The sequence below is a fragment of the Oryzias latipes genome, chromosome 9 (genome assembly GCF_053564925.1).
Source record: "Oryzias latipes strain Hd-rR chromosome 9, Olatipes_Hd-rR_3.1".
NCBI lineage: Eukaryota > Metazoa > Chordata > Actinopteri > Beloniformes > Adrianichthyidae > Oryzias > Oryzias latipes.
In genome coordinates this window covers 25,377,299-25,400,000 of record NC_136245.1, presented here as the reverse complement: position 1 = coordinate 25,400,000, position 22,702 = coordinate 25,377,299, and the positions used below count along the sequence as shown (strand labels likewise).

The 22,702-nt window shown below is 38.5% G+C and overlaps 1 protein-coding gene across 6 annotated transcripts in view; it reads right to left on the bottom strand.

Moving 5' to 3' along the window:
* The window catches only part of grid2 (glutamate receptor, ionotropic, delta 2), a 591,201-nt gene that overhangs the window by 232,823 nt on the left and 335,676 nt on the right, over window positions 1-22,702 (bottom strand). For all 6 annotated transcript variants that reach the window (XR_002873852.2, XR_013658170.1, XM_078953108.1 and 3 more), the window contains one exon: window positions 12,275-12,562. Coding sequence is in view for 4 of the 6 variants with exons in the window: in XM_078953108.1 (XP_078809234.1) it covers window positions 12,275-12,562 (288 nt within the window). In the remaining 2 variants the exon portion in view is untranslated. The remainder of the gene's footprint in view (window positions 1-12,274; window positions 12,563-22,702) is intronic.

Genomic DNA, 22,702 nt, shown 5'->3' with positions numbered 1-22,702 from the left:
TGGAAAGACATGTAGTGCATTTCCAGCCCCACACCTCTTCATCTAACTGGAATGACTGTGTTACTGGTGACATCCTCTGTCCTCCAACTCTTCTCTCTCTGCAAGTTTTGGGAAACTTTTGGACCCAAGAGGCACCTCAAGTTTAGGCACTGTGTCAAACCTTTAAAAAGTTTACTAGTCAATAATAGAGTGGAGTAAACAAGGTTTTCCTTACAGCATTCTAAAACAACAGTAAAACCATAGATACTTTCATTAAGCAAAATATAAATAAATCAAAACAAAAATAAAATATTTAAAAAGTAAATTTCAACATTTTAAAGTTTGTATTTTAGCTTTAGTAACTGAAAGATTCTTTGCATTTTAATTTGTAGTTTTGCCTGCAGTTTTATATTTTTGATTTTCTTTTTTTTGGCCTTTCAATGTTAAACAGTAAAATTTATAATTTAAATGATTACATTGACAAAGAAATATAGTTTTAATATAAACAAGAAAAAAGGGTTTCATTTAAAGGAGTTGAAGAACCTCTTGACAAGATACGAGATTATAATTTTACTAAAAAAATATACCTGCTCATTCGGTTCACCCCAAAAAAAGAAAAAAAAAAACACAAATCTCAAAACACAAGAAACCAAAAAAAAAACATTTTCCGCACTTTGGAGCACACTGGATTCAATAAATGGTCTATTGTCAAAGTTATGTCATAAATAAGGAGAAGGCAACTATAAGGCACATTAAAAATAGGCACATTAAAAATAGGATAAGTTCGTCAGTCAGACTTTATTAGCAATGTTTACAGTAAACTTGCTTGTAACACGCTTTACGTTATCCACGTTAGAAGCGTTATCTACATTAGCATATTCACAATACCTGTTAACACCCAAAGTTGTTTGTGACATTCTTTAGTTTCGACTGCTAGCGCTAAGGCGAACGTCATTGTGACTATGCTAAAACCCAACCTTGTTAGTAACACACAAAAGAGAAAACAACCAGACACCGCTACACATTTGCTGCGTTAGCATATTTACAATGACACCCAACATGTTAGCGATACGTAAGAAAACAGACTAATACTGCTCAAACAGACATTACTGTGTCTATGCTGACTCCCAACCTTGCCAGTAACACATAAAAACACATTCAGACGCCGCTACACATTTGCAAATTCAGAATAATACACTAGCTTGTTGGTGATACGTAAGAAAATAGACTGATACTGTTAAAACAAACATTATTGTGACTGTGCTACCAACCTTGCTAATGACATGTAATAAAAAACAGTCTGACACCTCAACATACTAGCCGCTTCCAAGTCAGAAAATACGATAGGCTACCTTGTCTGCGCAGACTTTCCTTCAGAAATGCTATTTTATTTGCAACAAATAGCTTTGTCCACCTTGTTCAAACACATCATTCCCACGTGTAGCCTTCTGATGCTACAATAAAAAATTGTCCTGGTGAAAGGAATATGTGAAAGTGGGAGACAACATTCATTTTGACATCATACAAGGCAGAAATGAAATGGACCAACAGTGAGAAAAAGGGTGTTAACACATATACATGAGTTCCCATGAGAGTCAGGGGAGAGAAAAAAATATTTCAAATTTTCTTCAAATGAGATTCAGCCTGTGCAGCTCCCTGGCTGACTGTCAAAATCTCTATGGTCTCCCCACTTTTACCTCCCTCTGACTTGCAAATTTCCTACATCTTCAAGTAATCCAGAGAAACAGGACTTAAAAAGTTGGCACCTGACTCTGAACTTAGTTTTCACCTTCCTTTTCCTGTAATGCACTTGATCTTCCTATTGAGGGAATAAAACCTTCCTTCATAGCTATTGTTATGTTAGAGGGAAGTTTTACCATTCACTCATCAGAGCGGCTCCTCTAAGTCCACCATGCTCCAGGCCTTGTAAGTGATTGATACTTTCCCTGAAAATGGACTAGATACTTGATCTCTTATTGAATTTTCAGAAAGTGTTTTTTTTGCCATCACAACAGATCCTGATATGATGTATTTTCTTTCTTTTTAAAGAAACTGTAAGGAGAAGTGCAACTTGCCAAATACCACAGACAATGTATGTTTTTTATTTTATTTTAATTCAATGGGAATACTTTATCTGTATATAGGTTTTTGTAGCATAACATGCAACAAAATATATGAATCAATAAAATATTCAAGCTTGAATATTTTCTTATATTCTTAATTCATTAGTGAAACACTCAATAATATTTGTGTTTTACCATGTTTTACTGTTTTATCATGTATAACTATGAAGCACTTTGTAATTTTCATCTCGAAAGGTGCTTTACAAATAAAGTTATTATAATTATTCATTCAAATTCCCCCATTAGGATAAAGCAAAACCACTGTGGAGAGGAACTATTGCAGGTTCATGCTTTTTGGAACTGTTGATTATCCATAAAAACTAAATGCTTTACTTCCAGCTCCAATCATGAAGTCAATTATGAAGTCAATTCAGTTGCCATTTTTTTATTTAATATGGACGCCATCATGTTGGAACCAGAAATCGTTTATAGGCAACCATTGGTCTGAGTCAACATTTCCATGGCAACCACTCGCAAATCAGGAGCAAGCTTGTTGGAAGGCCGCACTCCTTCCACTGAAACTGGGCTTGGGAGACCACATACATTTATTGAGCCACCTGATTGGTCAGTTTATAACTTGAATAACTTGCACCACAAAAAAATAAAAAAAATAAATCAAGAACAAAACCTAGGATTAGCAAGAACATGTTAGAAAAAACAGGCATCGCAGCAAGAATGGTTATTCTGACAAATATGACAGATTAATAGCTAGTTATTTCTCAATAAAAGTCTATAGGATTTGAGCATGTTGGTACTTCCATTTCTCATATACAGTCAACGGTTGGGATGCTGAGTTGTCTAATTTAAAAACAACAATTGTTTTTCTTCTTTAGTCAGAAGTGTCAATACCTACTACCTAAATGTGCTCCTTTGTAGTTTAATTTCCTACTTTTACCTCACAAATCCATGAAGACTATTTGGGATCCACACTGATGCTTAAACATATACAAATCTGCACTTCATAAATATTGATTTGTTTTAGCAGAACATTACCGTGTGTATTTTCTTCCTTTGTATTGTAGTAATTATTAAAGTCAGTCAACTATAAATTGACCACCATGCATTCATAAACGGACCGTCAAAACAAAAAGGCCCTAATGGTCTTTCTTGAAATTTAATGGAAGATGTTGTATTTGTTGCAGTCGGATGTTGTCTTTAAACTTTGACACAGATTTTGTTGTTTTGTTTCATTGGATATTCCGTTGAAGTTTAGACAATAATACTCTTCGGTAGAGAGAAGAAAGCAGGAGGAGGATGTTGATGAGATGCTTATCCACAGGCAATATTTGTCTTTGTGTTGATGATTTTTCCAGGACTTTTTATTTTTTTTATTTTTTTTACCTCCGGCCTACTTTGAAATGCCTTTTCATCTCTGTTCCGTGAAACTCTCGTCTCCACTGCCTGCCGAATAAAATGAGTATGATTTTTTAAATTCCCTTTATGTTCAGAAATCTCCTCCTCTAGAGTAAAAACCATTCAAAATACAGCATGAACTCCTTGTAAGTTTGATGCCCTTTTTTTGATTTATGAGTGTACCTGTTTGCATCAATAGATCAGCCTTTGACATCGTCTTCCAACTCTCAGCACTTCTTCCCTCTTTCTTTTACCTATTTTAATCTCCTGAGTTCTCTTAATTCTGAGTTTTCTGGCTGCATACATTTCACATCCATCATTTGGTACCTTATTTTATCTCCAAAAAGTATTTAGGATTAAAGTTAGGTTGATTTTTAGTCTCTAGTCTTCTATCCCTTATTTAGTTATTAATTTTTATGTTTTTGACGTTTTTATTAAACACCCATTCCATGAATATTCTGTTTTTTTTAACATGTTTTTGTTGTATTTTTTTAATGATGAAGGGCATAAATAAGATATTAAGCTTAAAATTGTATTTTAGAACATTTTTTTTTGTTCAAATTGTCATTAAGAAGTAGATGAAAAAATACCATTTGAAAAACAGATGCATGGTTACGTACGTTTAGGAGAAAATACAATGGACAAGTCCTGCCCACAACTCTGAAAGCAATTTCTAATTTGCCACTCTGCAGAATATATGTCCTAGAAAACCACACAGGTTTTTTGATTTTGGCTAAAGCTGCCAGAGAAATAATTATGACCATTGTAAACGCTTTTACAATAGATCAAAAGAGGATTTTAATGGAACTTAAATAATTAATTTTTTTTTGTCTTTGCAGCTTTAAGTTAAAAGACTGTAAAGTAAATTTTTCTATATTATTCTTTTGTAGCAACAACAAAAGTCCCCATTGAACCAAATAACATTTTAACCCTTATATTGCGTTGTGAAACTGGGTCAATTTGACCCAAAAACAAAGATAAAGGTTAAATCAAAGACATTCAAATATTTCCTGATTGTATTTATTTCATGTCTTTTTTTCTATATAATTTATTTGGGAAGTTTTATTTTTAACATTTTCTTGTATTAAAATGCATGTTTTTATATATTTTCCCCTTTTTTCACAGTTTTTCTCATCAGTTATGTAATTATTTTCACATGAAGCCTCATCACATCTTCATTTGGTCTCTTTAGTTATAGTAAAATACCTGTAGCAATCTATTAAAAGGGGGAATATGTATGTTTTTTTACATGGATAATTTCACAAAAAAGCTATCTAGAAAAGTAAATGCATACAACAGGTATTACAACTTGTCAGTACTTCTACATGTACACCCATGATTGTGACAAACAGCAGCTGCTCCCTCACAAGGTGGTTCCATTGACTATATTGATTTTGTATTTAATGTATGAACCTGTCCTGAGGTATTTACTAGAACAAATCAGAAAATAACATGCACACAGCATGCAGGTGTTGCACATGAGTCTCAGTTGGACTATGCAGACAATCTCGAGAGCTTACTACACTGTATTAAAGGAGTTTTTATTGCTTTTGAGATCGATAACTTCATCCCCTTAGAAAGCCAGAGCCTTTCGCATTAAAAACAAAAACCAGACTTCATTGTAAAGGTGATTTTATAAGTGACGGCATTTGTAAATATATAGTAAATCTCAAGTTTGGGGGGAAAAAAAAGATCTACCCTGAGGAGATGAATTGTAAGGGGGAAGGAACAGATGAGATGTAGCAAAAGAAAATAGAAAATAAAAACGTGTTCTCAGTGTCCGGGACGCACCAGTAGAGCTGAAAATAAGGATCAGGACAGTTGCGCTGTAGCTTCATTTGAGAGGACACACTTGACTGTCTGCTCTTCAAAGACCTCCACTTGTAAAGAGGCAGGGCCTTTAGAGAACATTGCTATCATCTTTAATGGACAAGCCTGTCTTTTTCTCTGTCGCTGGCACCCGTGTCTCCCCTTTTTCCCCTTGAACATGGGGTGAGGTCATTGGGGAACAATGGTGATATCTTTAAAGGGCCTTCTGAGGCTGAGAGAACTTCTCTAGCAAAAACCCTCAGGACCCGACTGGTGGATCACAGGTCTCAGGGCACAAAGCGGATAGAGAGACTTAACTGGGGTATTAATATGTGTGTCCATACATACATGCACATATGTGTGTGTGCTTCCATGTTGTAACATCATAACTACATGATGGTAGGTAGGGACAAATACGATTTAGAAAACATCCAGATTTTTCTACTTTCAGTTGTTGTAAGTTAAATTTAAGGCCAAGAGTAAAATAATAGTGTTAGGAGCAGACATGCATATTAAAGACATGCATATTTTTGGGGAAATTTCCATGTGGCTTTTAAATGTGGTAGAGTGGGTTTAAGCTTTAAGATGATAGAGCCGCTATTACAGTGGTACTTGACTTTACCGCTGAAGGGAATATTTCATTAAAAGTGGTTACAAGTTTGGAATTTGTGAATACATTCAAAGCCATGTAACTGCATATTATTGGCAGGCTTCGATGGGGTTCATTTTTTTAATTGCATAAGGCCAGGTGGGTTAGGCTGATATACACCACTGTCCAGCTGCTGGTTAATGCAGAATTCTAATCAGACATGCCTTTAGGCATGAAGACATGATCAAGACGGTCTGCTTCAGTTCAGACTGAGCATCAGAATGGGGAAGTAAAGGGATTGAAGTGACTTTGAATGTGGCAAGGTTGTTGGGGCCAGACAGGCTCGTCTGAGTATTTCAGAAATCGCTGATCTACTGGAATTTTCATCCAGAACCATATCTAGGGTTTACGGAGAATGGTCTGAAAAAGAGAAACTATCCAGTGAGCAGCAGTTCTGTCGGTACAAATGCCTTGTTGATGCCAGAAGTCAGAGGAGAATGGCAGGAATGTTCCAGCTGATGGAAAGACAACAGGAACTCAAATAACCACTCGTTACAACTGAGGTCTGCTGGAGAGCATCTCTGAACGCACAACCTTGAAGTAGACCACACCAGGTGTAACTCTTGTCAGCTAAGAACAGGAAACTGAGTCTACAAATCTCAGAGGCTCAAAACTGGACAATTGAAGATTGGAAAAAACGTTGTCTGGTCTGCTAAGTCTTTATTTCTGCTGCAACATTCAAATGGTCAGAATTTGGTGTCAACAACATGAAAGCATGGATCCATCCTGCCGTGTATCAACGGTTCAGGCTTGTGGTAGTGGTGTGGAATATTTCCTTGGCACACTTTGGACCCCTTAATACCAACTGACCATGGTTACAACACCACAGCCTATCTGAGTATTGCTGCTGATCATGTCCATTCCTTTACGACCACAGATGGGCACTTCCAGCTGGATAAGGCGCCATGTCAAATAGCTCGAATCATATCACACTGGTTTCTTGAACATGACAATAAATTCACTGTCCTTAAATGGCCTCCACAGTCACCAGCTCTCAACTCAATAGAGCGTGTTTTGGATGTGGGGGAACAACAGACTGGTATCATGGATGTACAGCTGACAAATCTGCAGCAACTACATGATGCTGTCATGTCAGTATGGACCAAACTCTCTGAGGAATGTGCCCAGTACCTTGTTGAATCTACATCACAAAGGATTAGGTTCTGAAAGCAAAAGGGGGTCCAACCCGTACTGGATAGCGGCCTTAATAAAGTGGCCGGTGAGTGCATATTTATTGCTATTTTTAATTTTTGGACAAAGACACTAGGCTTTAAAACAGACTATATATCTAAACTAATATCACCTGGTTCACAAGTCTGTTCATGTTTTTCACAAATACCATTTGGATGAAATTCTTTTGTTAGGGTTGTTGGGGGCTGATTATATCATGTCAATTATTACCCAGAGTTGTGAATAGAGCAGCATTTCCAGAGGGGCCGCATTAGCCACTACTCTATATTCATCCAGTATAAGCTGCTTGGTTGAACTCCCTGCTTGCTTTTAGATGACATGCAGTATTCAATACACAGATAAAATGCTTTAATGTCTTGAAAGATTGAAGTTGAGCCTGAAGAAAGCATTGCAAAACAATTTCATTGCAGAGGCCACATTAGAGATCAATGCATACAACACATTAATTGTGTTAATTGACTGCAATGAGTGAAATGGGGCTTTCACTGCAGCTATAAGGAGTAAATCAAGATGAAAATAACCATAGGCTGAAAACTCTCATACTGCCTTGAATGAACTGAAGCTTTTAGGTGTGTACTTGTTCCTTTGAGTGTTTTCCATTAGACGGCAAAACACCTTCACTGACATCAGACATTTGAGTGCAAAGTAAAATGGAAAGAGCATGGAAGCTTTACCCATTAGGATCACTGCCCCAACAGTGGTCTCACCTGAATGACTAAAGAACTGTTTTTCCCATGACATGCCATGACTCAACTCGACCAGCCTCTTGTTTTTGGCATCTGGTTTTGGTTGGTAAACAGGACTTCTTCATAGCCAAAGCAGTGGGACAATGCTCGTCAAAAGAAAGACCAATATGCAATCCTTTCTTCAGGCTGAACTTAAATCTCTTAAAACATTAAAACAGCTTATCTATTTAACCCTTGTGCCATCTTGTGGGGTCAAAATGCATGCCAATGCCTTACATTGACCTGTTATCCCTACCATGACAAAGGTGGATAAAGGTTGAAAAGGATTTCATGTAATTAATAGACACCAGTGAAGATCACAAGTTTAGCGCATTGTCTTGTGGGGTCCACATGACCCCACTCACAACGTTAAAGTGCCTTGGATAGCACAAGGGGTATTGAATACTGCATGTCATCTGAAAGCAAACAGGGACGCCAATATGGGTCCATGATATCAAATTTGCAGCTGCCATTCAATCTAACAAAAACAAAGGGTAAACACATATATTTAATATATATAAAGCCTAGCCCCAAATACACAAGGGGTTTATACAAATATACACCTTGTGTGTCTGAAGATTTATAACCCCCTATCAGCTGTTGGACAGGAAAAAAAAGAGAGTGGTGGGTATGACAAGAGCCTGAACCCGGGCGTCATTTGGCCCATTTGGCTCATGGGCTGGACTTTGGACATGCAGACTTTTAAAAGTTAGATTGTAAACTTACACACAGTTTTCTTCTGTCTCCTCTGTCCTAAAGTAAGCTTTAGAGATTGTTGGTATATTTGCTCGAAGAATGCATGGAAACGTCCGAACAAATGTCACATCATTACTCAAAGGCAATGATTGCAGGGCCTACCGTTCTTAACAGCAGCAAAAAAAATTGAAATCTGTCAGTGCAGCCTACTTCACAGACTTCGTCTGGACCCTGCGTGGTCCAGGCTCGGGTGCCGGTGGACCGAGCAAACCGTGTCTCTGAGTGGAGCAGCCAAACTTATAACTTTGTGTGTAAGGGGAAGGGAGGATCCTTTGTTACGTGTGCCTTTTTTTGTTTTGTTATCTTTTGGGAGACTTTGGACTGTGATCCGTCCCACTGCTCTGGGTCAGCAAGCTGCTCAAGCAGGGCTCGGGCCGCCAGCTCACACAGCGGCTTTGGGGCGGGGTGTGAGCGTTTCGGAGCAGGATTGTCGCTCAGTCCTTAGAAACCGTTTAAACAATCAAAATGGAAATGTCTTTCCAGTCGTGTCCCGACAAAATAAAGGCTGATGTTATTCCCACATGTTTACGTGCAGCCGAGATGCAGATTGCAGCATTTCCAGCATCGATTTTATGTTCATCCAGGCTAATGTTGTTGTTAGCGCGAGTTAGCTTTCTTTTAATCCTTCTTCCAGCTCCGTTCCGGCACGAAAAAAGCACTGACCCCACGGATTAAAAATAAAATAAATAAAATGATGAGTGAACAGGCGCTTCATAATAACCATAACAATAATAAAAGCACATTTAGAAAATGAAGATTTAGCTTATTTACAGCGTGACTCATTTCCTATACCGGTATTTTAGAGAGAACTGTGCATGTGCGAATGATTTATTCCGACCGAAAGTGTGGTTATAATCTGGAAACGTTTTTCTGGGCCCATGTACACGGTTGAATTCTAATCCGATCTTTGATCCGATCAAGATATTTTGCACATGTAACTGCGGCTACTGATTAATTGAACTAAGTTCAATTAACTGGGCTGAACTAAGTAAAGGAACAAAACATTACATGTGCATTTTTGAAATAAAACAATACGATGGATGAAAAAGAGAGAATAAGCAGAGAGCAAGTCTGTTAGCAATAAGAAGATAGAGACAGACGTTTAATCCTGTGAGTATATCAACACAGTAATGTGTTTTATAAGATCTTTTTTGAAAAAGCAACCTAATATCTGCTAAAGCGATCAGACTTCATCATCACTTCAAGGCTGAACTGAGAGAGCAAAAACTGTATACTACATATGAATCAAACACCTAGACATACCTGCTAGTTAGGTTATCTTTTTCAAGGTAAGTTATAGACTGGCACTGCAGACACGTTCTGAAAAGGACATTATTTTTCTGGCAAAATGTTAGAGTTAATGGACTGTAAAGAGGTTGAGAGAGAAGGAGGAGGATAAATGAGAAAACACACACACAGGAGCAGGCTAAAGGATTTGTCACCAGAATAAAGATGCATGTTGCATCACTGTGACTTGGTAGATGTATAGAGATGCTATGTAAACCCCCATCTACTTACATATTTAGCCCTAAGAGGCAATACAATGGAATAAAAAATAACATTAGTTTTTCCTCTTCATACTTTCCGTAGCTTTGGGATTTCATTCAATACAGAAAAACCTTTAACAATTTGGTCAGGTAACATTGAAAGCAATCTTCACAGGTGAAAACAGGCTATGTTTAAGAGATCTTCCTAAGTGAAAAATGAAATTGATAATATTGGTTTTGATTTACTCTCTCTGTTTTTTGATTATCAAGGAAAAAAAGCAAAATTTGTTCATTAGAAATGTGCCTCTGAGTTAAAGGTAAGATCTTAAGCCCAAACCCGAGTCAGAACCCGACCCGACCCGAAATACGGGTATGTATGTCAGAACAGTTACAGCACGAACCGAAAGGCACAGCGAGCTTCTTCCTACTCAGAGGGAGAACGTTCACCGAACGCACACACACACAGGTAGACCCCGCCCCCTCTATCCCACCAGTCACCAACCCACCATTGATTGACATATACTGTGGTCTAGCAACTGGCAGAAAGAGGGGGGCGCCGGCCCCCCGCAGCTCTGCGCACGTGTTGTGTGTTGTGAATGTAATCTTCCCTCAGCAAGTCCGCATCTATTTTGTTTAGGTATCCCCGATATGGAGCGGCAAGAAGTCAAGGATAAACTTAAGACAGGGGAACTGAAAAGGCAAACACGCACCGCAGCGGCTGCAGTATTTCTCCGCGTAATTAAGCGAGTGTGCATCAAGATCTCTCTTTAACTCTCTTTGTCTGGCCTTTTATTCTGTGTTTCAGCGTTATTTCGTTGTGCAAATGCATTTATCATGATCATAAAAATATGTAGATTATTTTAACTTTAAGAAATCTGGCGTTTATTTCTGCCAAAAATACTATGGGATAAATTGAAATTTCGGGTTTGCTTCGGGCTCGGGCCTGCAAGTCAAGTTAATTGGTCGGGTTCGGGCCCGGTTCGGCTTTAATGCCCGCGGGCCTGTGTCGGGTCGGGCTGGATTTTTTAGGCCCGATCTTACCTCTACTCTGAGTTGATACCCCCCTTCCCCCCTTCCCTTCCCGTTGCTAACAGTTCAGAGCAGGAAGCTTATGGGCCACCCAGCATACTTTCGGCATCAAACGGCATTTTTGTCTACTGTTCCCATTTCACAACGGTTTGAATAAAGAAATACTCAGAAATGCAATTTTACGCTTAACTTTCTGAAACTGTGTCCTCCATAATGAGTAAAATGCCACAAGAACATAATAAAAACACCAAAAAAAAATGCCATTCTCATTAGAGTGTTAATGAATTCCCACCAGAGGCTTTGGTGTGTCTCCAAATGTGACCTTTTACACACAGCTCTTTGAAACCAGGGCAAAATGTTTGTGGCATGTGCAGAAAAGAATTCTGATTTTTGCTTTATTATTTGCACCTGTATTGGTTTGATTATACAAATTCCCACATTTTCACAGGATTTTTGGGTTAATTTAGTCTAGTTAATTGTAAATTAGGGTTGTCTTGCTGGCTAATTCTCCCTGTTACCACAAACCATTAATTTAAGCCTCGTTTCCACTCGGCGCTACAGTATGGTCCGGTCCAGACCAGTTTAGAATGGTCCAGGCAATTCAGGTGAGTGTTTTTAACTCAAAGTAGGACCGTCATGGCCCATGCGGGGTGAAGCTAACAACAACATAGGAGGTCATCCAGGAGCTCATTTTTTCCACTTGGCTCTTGGTACATGCAAAGCATTTAATGTTGATTGAGAGACGATTGTGGGCGGCAAAAAGGGAATCCAGCAGTTTTCTTTTGTCGTCATGAACTTCGGTCGATCAGTGGATTACAATAGTAGCTCCACCCTAACCAATCCGTTCCATTTTTCTATGGACCCACAACCAGCAGGGGCCCAAAAATGGGACAGTTTGTTCGGCTTTTAAAAAGGGACCGCTCAAAATACCGGACTAAACCGCTCAGTGCTTTTCAGTTCCTTTTTTTTTTGGTTTGATGTTCAATCATCTGATATGTTTAATTCAGTTCACATCCGAGGCTGGGTTCTCCAAAAGTAAATTTCTTAGATATTTAAAAGGAAATATGAGAATAAAAGCTGAATCTTATTTGCTACTTATTGACTTTAAAAACGACCACTGTCTTACAGATGACACCTTGAACGCAATGAACAAACAGAACACAAATTCCTTACCAAAGTCAGAATCGTAGAAGAGGACAAACTTCTGCCAGCTGTATTCAGACACCACCTGCATGATGACCTCATTGAGATACACCGGGGGACGAACCATGAGGGTGTAGTCGTCTGCTCCGGGCGTGCGACTGGTTGGTGGACAGGTAGAACGAGGCGTTCCCGCCGTGGAACGCTGGATGAAGAGATGAGGAATGTGCATGGCGTCAGCCAGGGTTTGAAGGCTGCCTGCCGACATACACCCAATCGAGCTGACCAGAGCCAGGATACCGCGATTCATCAGTTCACAGGCTGCGTGGAAAGGAGAAACAAAGACAATGAAGGAAAGAGGTTATTTTACACCATACCTTTGATTCTGACAAAACAATGGGTTTGACACCCAGCAATTATTTGTGGTCAAATTTACACCCAGACGAAGATATTCTTATTCTACAGGTCACCACACTGCAGCACTTACTGAGTGGGAGGGAAAGATTTGGCAGGCAGTTTCATCTTCTTACATGTACTGCATATTTATTTTGAGGCCCAAAGCGGTTACAGTCTCACGGTATCCGTTCTAAGTTAAACACCAATGCACAGGGAAGGAAACATACATGACCAGAGAAACAACACCAGTGAAGAAATTTATTTCCTCCCTATGAAACCAAAGAAAAAATATATGCAAACACATTTTTGCTCATTATTAATTTACAAATGTTTCAGCATGGACATAGTTTAATGAGGGAACAAGTGTCAACTAGATATTTTCATATGATTAAAAGGATAGACCCTGTGGATAAAAAAGGAACTATGAAATAATGCAGTCGATAAATAAGAAAATTCAATCTTGGGGTCACTTTTTATTCTTATTTTTGTCCACTGAATGCATTTAGTCTCAAATTTGCATGCATTTCTTGTTCACTGTTGAAACTACCATGGTATCAAAGCTTCTTTATGTCCTTTTCTCACATATAATTCCACCTACATTTGTTTCTGTGTCCAAAAAGCCTCTCTGGGTGTTTATCATTAAGTCCTTATTATTTGAAAGCCACAGTCTTTCTGTGACTTTCATCTGACAGAACCCTATATGCTATCCTAAATCAGGAGTCACCCTGGTTTGTAATCACCTTTTTTCAGGTTTATGTTCTTCTCAACCTACTAGTCTTTAAAGTCCCACTCTGATTTACACTGAAAGCATTCCCATTGTTCCCAGTAGTCTTGTAATGATGATTATACCGTTTTTAGCCAAAATCGAGAAATCTGTGTTGTCAACATAGTTTCTGCAGAGTGGCAGAAGTTGGTTAGAAATGCATCTATGAATTCTGGGCGGAATAACTGGCGTGTAGTAAGCAAGTTTCCTCTTCCAATCATCAATCTGTAGCCCCTACATCGCTGCTACAAGCTTTTTCCAGCATCCTTTTTTTCTGTTTACTCCTGATTCACAAGAATTTGAATAAAGAAATGCTCAGAAATGGAAATTTGCAATCACAATACCATGTTATTTTTCATTGGCGTGGGTCTTTAACTCACTGTTACTTTCTCCTGTTGTTTATTTGAATGGTAACTCAAACATAGACTATTTTTTTCCCCTGTTGCTTACCTTTTATTTCATCACTACAATGTTGCATCATTTTCCTCATTTTCTTTGTCTCTCACAGTTTATGGCTTTCACCTGCTTAACCGCATACTTTTTGACCTTGCATTGATACCCCTGCTTTTTATCCCTCATCTATCTTAAACTGTATTTCATCCCTCACTTTGTTTCCCCATATTGCTCTTCACTGTGTCCTTCACTGTGAAAGAGTTTTCTTTCACTTTTCAGTCCACTAAAATCTTGTTAAGGAGACGCTGGATAAAACACATAAAAAGTGGAAGAGGCAAAAGATTTTAAATACAATGAGGAAAATGGGAAAAATACACAAACATGGTGCCCAAAGGAAATGAATAACGACACTATTTAAAATACACAAAGCCTGTGGTGCCACAGGGAGTCATCAAATATGAACTAAACAAAGAAAAAGAGTCGAAAATACATTTTCCGAGAAAGAAATGCTTTGGAAAACAGATTTATGGTGCTGAGGGAGGCAGAATGAAAAATGTTCTCTGTGCTTGCACGAGTGTAAAAGAAAAAACATGGATACTACATAAAATCAATTCAGCATCTGAAAAAAGTTTGTTCTACAAGTTCTGTTGTATAAAGGTACCACTCACTATATGAAGGAACTGGACAGAGCAATCCCTCCCCTTTAGTTTTCCAATTAAGAAGTACCTGTTGGCTCCAAGAAGACAAAATCCCATAGACTACTATTGAGAAATAAAACGTTATTACTTTTTAGTCATTATATTTGTCAGAATACTATTTTTGCCGTGAAACCTCTTTTTAACATCTTCTTGCTAATCCTAATTTGTTTTCATTTTTCCCCCCGAAAGTTATTCAAGTTATAAACTGACCAATCAGATGCCTCAGTAAAAGCATGCTGTGCCCGCTGGCCCCACCATAAGAGTCTGATTGGCAGATTTTCCTGAGCCCACTTTGCGTGGAAGAGTTGTGGTCTTTGAACATACTCCTAATTGCTGACCGTAGCTGCCATAGAAATGTCAACTCAGACCAATCACTGTTGTCTGGCTCCAATATGGCAACATCCATATCGCGGAAAAATGGCGCCTGAATTGGCTTCAGTTTGCTAAAGTAAGGTGTTTTCCATGGGTGACGTCACACGTGATCCGTCCAGTTCTCTCTTATACAGTGAATAAAAGGTACCTAAACACAGACACGCGTTCAATGAAAAGTCTATGTAAACGCGCGTCACCCCGAATTTCAGGCTTCTGCTTTCAGAACTCTGGCGTTCATGCATCACTGCGAAAGTTTTTTAAGTCTGGTCGTGGGCTCTATTTAAAATATCGGGTGCTTACTGACCACACACTAGAAATTCAGGCGGTCGAACTTATTTGCTGCTACATCGCGAAAACTCTGAACTGAATGACCAGTCAAGGACTTGGATTTGGTAGTGACATTTCTGCGGTGTTCTTTCAAAACACAGTAGCACTAATCATTGTAAATGTGGTAACGAAGAAGAAACTAATAATAACAGTTTGTGCCCAGACGGAATTGTATGACACCAAATCTTTCAAACATCGGAATAGAGCTGTGAAAGATTTGCACCACTTTTACATTTTGCACCAAGCCTCTACTGTACCACTAGGAAGCAGATAAGCGTTGGTAAATGGTAAGTGTTCAAGAACGTTCAAGAACACATGTAGCGCATTCTTGAACACTCGCCACACGCGAGGGTGAGTAGGTACCTTAAGACATTTGGGTTACAGAAAAAAATAAATAAATAATTCAACAGTTGACATTGTGTACTTTTTTTCCATTTACAGTAAATCCTACTGAACTATATTAATGACCTATTGGGACGGCTATCTCAAACAGACCTTACAGGGAAAGTTGACTACACTTGTCACTCCAGCAGTTAAGGGACATTTATTTAATTTGGAAATATATGAACACAAATCTATTTCACATGTAATGGCTAAGACGTTATAATGAATGACTTTCCTTCTTAGAAAAAGCTGAAGGCTTGTTTCAGTCCTCCATTTTCCCTGGGCATTGATGTAGATGATTAATGAGCAGGAGTTAAAACACTTTGAATCTCACTGCCCATTGTACGAGTCCACATTTTGAGGAATTAATTAAAGTGTAACAAGAAATGATTAAATTTGACTAAGTCTGTGCATACTGCTTAGTCATAGTCACCACGCTTTCATTTTGTGAACCAAGAGATTCATATTTTACTGGTACCTTAATATTTTAGCTAATGTATGCACATGGCTGTGAGAAAAAAAGGTCACTCCCTTTTTTTGGGTGCACTTTTAAGATTTGCAAAGGATAAATGCTTTTATCTTTTACAAGTGATTTCTATTTCGGCTGTGACATCATCCACATTACAGCGGTCATGTTAACTCAGGCCAGCATTTCACTCGCTATAGTGCATTAGCTTAGCATTATCAAAGCTTTTGCTAATAGACGGCTTTGTTAATCCTCTATTTATTAGGGCGCTTTGGAGAATTAGTGCCCTCATTCCCTCCACACCATACACTGTTCAGTCTGTGGGGGGCTTATAAGCACTAGGCTCATTAATAGTCTTTGCTAATGATTTAAAGGGCCCGTTGCGTTACCCCAGCCCAACTTTACATCACTCTGATGCACGCATCGGTTTAATGAGAGCAAAAAGGGCCAGAGCAGCTGTTGCAAAATGTGGGAGCAGATTTTGATGATGCTGTCAGTTTGGAATGGAGGCACAGTTTGACAGAAGTTAGAAAATTCATAAATTAGTAGAAAAGTAAGTTCTCCAAAGGTGTTGGTTAAAAGTTGAGCTGTTTTGGTTGCTTTGCTGACCTACTTCTATTTAAGCTATTCCACTGAGCTATTGCAACCCACCATCACATACATAAAACACCAGAACCTCAATAACAGACTCTAAAGTTAAAGACCCAATCCCATGAAAATCCTGTTTTTAACACGTTCTTGAAACATTTTTCTCATGATGGAGGACATATAAAAAGAAAATGGTATTTCTTTATTCCAATCATATGAATCAAGAGCGGACGGGAAGCCAGAGGCTCAAAACTGTACGGCTAGAGAGCTCCAATACTTCTCACCCGTTTTGTTGCACTGGTAATGTTAGGTTGGGATTGTGAGGGGCTGTAAGCTAGCAGGAGAGAGTGTAAACAGAGAGCTCTCAGTTACAAGAAGGGGAAGGGGGGTGGGTTTGATCTGCACCAACAGCCCTAACTTGTCCTGTCCAACATCAGAGGAAGCAGATTAGAGCGGAAGGCCTCTTGCGTTGGACAGATTTTACTGTTACAACAGGGATTTATGGATCTTCAGACAAACAATGTGCTTATTTATTTAAACCCTTTTGTATTTGAGGTTAAACTTTATTTATAATAATTATGTTTACATGCATTCCATTCTTTTCCGGACGGAAAACACGAAGAGAGATGGGGCATAAGGGGATAAGATGAGGGATATAGAGGGAGGGGGCAGTCGATGATAGAATCACAAAATAAGAGTGTCATAAATAAACCGCATGACTTGGTGCTCACATACACACACCAACAAATGGAACGCCCACAAATATTTACAGGTTTTAAGTATATTCATACTTTAACGATTAGAGACTTATCTCACAGGGCACACCAACTGATATTAACCTATTCACACAGAGGAATATTTCTAATAAAAACGACTGCAGCTCTGCAGAAACTATGTCCATGAAAATGACAGCTTTTTATATTTTTGGCTAAAAATAGCATCATCATTAAAAAAAAAAGACTACTCGGAGGGCTTTAAAAATAGATCAAAAGACCAAAAGATACTCGGATTACATGTGTTTAACTTGATCCCTTAATAAAATGTTTATTCATATTGTTGTTATTTGGACTGAATAACAATAATTATAGGGTCTACCCAAAATTTATTACTTGTCCGCTATTGTATGAAACCCTGGCAATAACAAGAACACGAGGGGGCAAAAGACTACAAAAGACTACAAGGAATAAGTAAGTAATGTGATTTATTTAGGAGAAAGTTATACTGCAACATGTCTCATAAATGTAGATTTCACAAATGAAAACACAGAATTATAGGGATAAACACTGCTAATCCTGACACCCAGAAGCCTCTCTGACATAAAAAACCACACAGGCTCATGGTAAATCTTTCTAGAATTATTACCACTTAGAGCCCATGAGGCCTGTAAAACAGTTACAGTGATGTGTTTATCTGAAGGATGTGAATGTCAGTCATTTTAACTGACATGCACACAAGTGGGACATCAAGCTCCAAGGAAGTATATCTACTTAGTTATTTATGGACTTTTTGGTTCTTTGCTTTATTTTTTGTCGCTGTTACATTTTTAAATGGTTGCATATTATTTTATAACGGTTTGCTGACATAATTTTTTTATCGAACCGTTTTCTGCTCTTAGATGTCATAGTTTTCTGTGCATGTCATAGTTTTTTTTGTTTTTTTTTTTGTTTTTTCCATCCATTGAATCATAACTTCACACATTTAATCTTTGTGTGTGGACATTTTGATGCATGTTTTTGTTTTTCTTTGTGTGCTGTACATGTGTTGTTTGGCACCAGAGCATGTTATTTGGCTCCCTCTCCCCCTTGTCGGTCTGTCAGAATAAATGGACTGTAAGTACTTCACCTGCAGCCGGGTGTGACTGACTTTTCTCTCTATATGTTTCTCCAAGCAGCTTTCCTCCCACCACACACTGACACACACCATACACTCAATCACACAGAGACGCCGTCCTGCAGCTTCTGGGGCCTAGTGACTGGGAAGTAAAATGAGGAAGATGGAAACCAAGAGAGTCAATATCAAATATAAACACGTTTATGAGCTAGTCTTTGAATAGAGAGCCTCACTTTATTACTATATTAATATATCTTTATTTTTATTTTTTTCCTTTTTATTTTTATTGCAGTAACCTAACTTATATACTCAATGACAACAAAAGAAATGTTTGCCACAAAACACATAGTTGGTGTTTTTTTACATCCATTTACATTCCATTCTGATAATCTTTCAGTAAATTTCAAATATGTGAATTATGATTATCAACAAAACAAAGAAAAGGATTGTTTTTGAGAGCATAGTTTCTGCAGAGCGGCAGAAGTTTATCAGAAATTTTCCTCTGAGTTGTGGGCAGGATGGAACAAGCCTGCCCACACTTCCCATTATCGCTTTGTTTACACTCTCTCTAGCTAATTTCCTGACTCTTAACCCCAACATAACATTACCTAAAATTAATAGAGCAGAGCAGAGAGCTTGAAGCTTGCTGTTGTAGCTTTATGTCACATCCAAAAGTTTTTAAAAAAACTGCTGTTTTTTCATCTGCTCCTGATTCACAGTGATTCAAAGACAGATACTCCAAAATGCAATTTTAAACTCAATTTTCTATATATATGACTCCATCATCAGAAAAATGCCACAAAATCATGTGGCAGACTCAAAACACAATTTATAACAGAGTGGGTCTTTAACAGAGGTGGGTAGCAACGTGTTACATTTACTTAAGTAACTTTTGGAAAAAATTGTACTTGTGAAGAGTAGTCATGATACAACATACTTTTTTTTCATTTTTACTTGAGTACATCTATAGAAAAACAAGCGACTTTCATTTTAGTACACTGGGCCTCTTGCTGCTGGTTACCGTTACTTTCAACTGAAATATAATTTCAAAATAATCTAAATCCATCCTGTGGTGGAGAAACTTCCACCACAACTACACGTGACTCCATGTGACCAATCATACGAAGCCAGAAAGTCATGTTACTGTTCACAAATGAAGGACAATGTTTTGCAAAGAAAAGGAGGGAATGGTTTCCAACAATTTCTTGTCTTTTATTTGTTGCAGAAAATGTTGCCCAAAGTTTTATTTAAAAAAAGTTATGTACTTATTTCAAGCCTTATTGAAACTTATTTAATTGCATTGTTTCACACTTGAGTAGATTTTATTCTAAGTACTTTATTACTCTTCCTCAAGTAATCATTCGGCTGTCTAATCTCTACTTTAACTTGAGTAATATTTTGAGTATTTGAGTAATATAAAGTAACAATACCTGAATAAAATTTTTGAATACTCACCCACCTCGGGTCTAAAATGTTTTCAAACATTTTCATAATTTGCAAAAAGTATGTTGCTGTTTTTAACAAAATAGCAATAACACAAAATAAGTGCCATTTATTTGCTGTATTGTACATTGTTATTACTGTGGACCACTCAAAAATGTGTTTTGGAAATTAAAAACATTAGATCAAATAAATCTATTCTTTATTAAATACATTTTGAGTATGAATTTAAATATCCAAAATAAAAAATAAATAAAAAGAGACTATTTGTGTGGGCGGCCGTGGTGCAGTGGTAGGGTGGTCGACCCATGATCATAAGATTGCAGGTTCGATTCCCGCCTTGCACGCCCATGTGTCGAAGTGTCCTTGGGCAAGACACTGAACCCCACCTTGCCTCTGGTGGGAGGTTGGCGCCAGTGTTCGGCAGCGGAGCCACCACCAGTGTGTGAATATGTGTGTGCATGGGTGAATGGGACTGTGACTGTAAAGCGCTTTGGGCCTTCAAAAGAAGGTAGAAAGCGTTATATAAGTATACGCCATTTACCATTTACCATCATTTAAAAGCCCCTAATTCTGACAATGGAGTCAGGAAAGAGTTACTTGACTAAAAAGAAAGGGGACCTGCTACTTGTAAGACGTGAAAACGACCAGGAGCTTCATTTTAAAAAAGCTGCTAGAGCTCCAGCACAGCCGGAACTGCCTCTCTCTCTCTGTCAAAAGCTGTGTCAGTTTGTGTGGAAGGGAGGCGGTGTGCGGACGACCTGCTGCGTCTGTGTATGGTTTTGTGCATTGTTCCAGATCCTCTGCTCAGAACCGCTGCATGCATTGTGTCGTTCGCACAGCTCTGCGTTGAGTGGCAGTGAGAGATGCTTACTCACAGCGCTGGCAGGCTGAAAATATGCTCCGCTCTATAAATGCCTCAGTGTGCTTCTGTGTGCTTGTGAGGACTGCTGGTTTGCTGATATACAATCCCTCGGGGAATTAGAATTTGAATTAATGTGATCAGGGAGGTAGAATGAGTTGAATATAACATGCCCTTTTCAACTTTGATTTTCTAAAAATTCATCACTGTAGGCTGTTTGACTCCTGGCACTTCCTGTTTCTGAAAACACAATGATTTCTTTTTTTTCCCCTCCCACAAACATGAGTTTTCCTTATTCCTGCTCCTGTGAATGCATCATCACCTTCCACCCTGTCCTCATTAACATTTAATGGACTGCCTTTGCTCCCTTCATCCTGCGACATTTCACATCATCTAGCTCACTCCAGACTTTGTTCTCTAGAGATCTGTGTGTTCTCTGCTTTGTATGGAAACATTATGGGTGTCTTCCTCTGATCCTGCTTTTATTCAACTGCACCTCAATGCAGACCTACTGCGATCATCTTTCGATCTATTGTAAAAGCGTGCAGTGGTCTTTTGATTATGATTATGCTGTTATTTTAGCCACAAAATAAAAAACTGGTGTTTTCAGGGACATAGTGTCTGCAGAGCGGCAGGAGTTTGTTAGAAATTTGCCCGGGCGGAACTGTTGGCACGGAGTAAGCCTTTACCCCGACTTCCCATCATCCATCTCACCCGCTAGCTTACGCCCCCTTTCAGCCCGAAGCTAACATTACTGGTGCAGCAAAGCTGGAGAGCAATATCGGAGCGAAGCAGCTGTACGGTTTTGAGCCAGATGGCAGCTCAGACGAGGAAAAGAAAGACGGATGTGGATTTAGTCGCCAGCCATTTTTTCGTCTGTTTCTGATTTAAAGCGATATGAATAAAGAAATACTCCGAAATGCAATTTTAAGCTTTATTTTATTCATTTATTGCCTTCATTTGCAAAACGTTGCCACAGGAACATGCTAAAAACAGCACAAAACACCATGTTAATTGGAGTGGGGCTTTAAAACAGTCGCCATCGCAATTTGCTTTCATCTTTTTTTTCTATATCTCTTCTTTTTCTCTTTTAATGTTTTAATTGTCAAACCATATTCACCCTCTGTCTCCCACCTATCAATGTTTTCACTAAGCAACCCTGATATTTTTTTCTATTTTCAGAAATGACTCAATGAACTGAAGGTGAAGCTGCGTTCAATACCGTACATGATTTGCACAGCTGGGGACGTCAGCGTCATATTAAGTCAATGGTACGGATGCGATCTGGGGCAATTTGAGCATCAGGCATGAAGGTCCTGTAGCAGCAAAGCCAGAGTTCAATTATCCTAACTTTGGCTAGGTCGCTATGTGGCATCAACCAATCAGTGACGTTTTCAGTGACTCCATCATCGGGTAGAATACACATCCAATAAGGTGGATGGATCCAATAGTTTTCCTTCTTAACTTCCATCCATCCGTCTTCTTGACCTGTTGTACCCCTTTTGGGCCCCGGTGTTGCAGGAGCAGTTGCAATATGGCAGCCTCCTCCTGAATTTTATTCTAATTTTCTTTTTTTCATCGAGACGATAATAAAAAATCCTCTAATTTTATTCTTATGTTTCCCCTCTCATGTTAACTCTCTAACCAACCTCCTTTATAGCTCCTGGCGTTGTTGAGTTTAATACACAGGCTGATCTTTCAACATCCGGGTTTCTTTCCAGCTTTTCTCCTCTTTTGCTCCACTAATCTTTTTCCTTTTTCACCTTTTGCATCCCATCCATTCTCAGCTAAAGCCTCCATTATATCTCAAATGGATGCATGTACAGTCAATCAACGAGGGTTAGTTCATTCGTTGTCTCGCTCTGAATCAGTTTATCATTCCTTTCATCCATCCATCAACTCAATTGTTTGTAAAAATCCAATTAAAAGGTAACATGTGCGC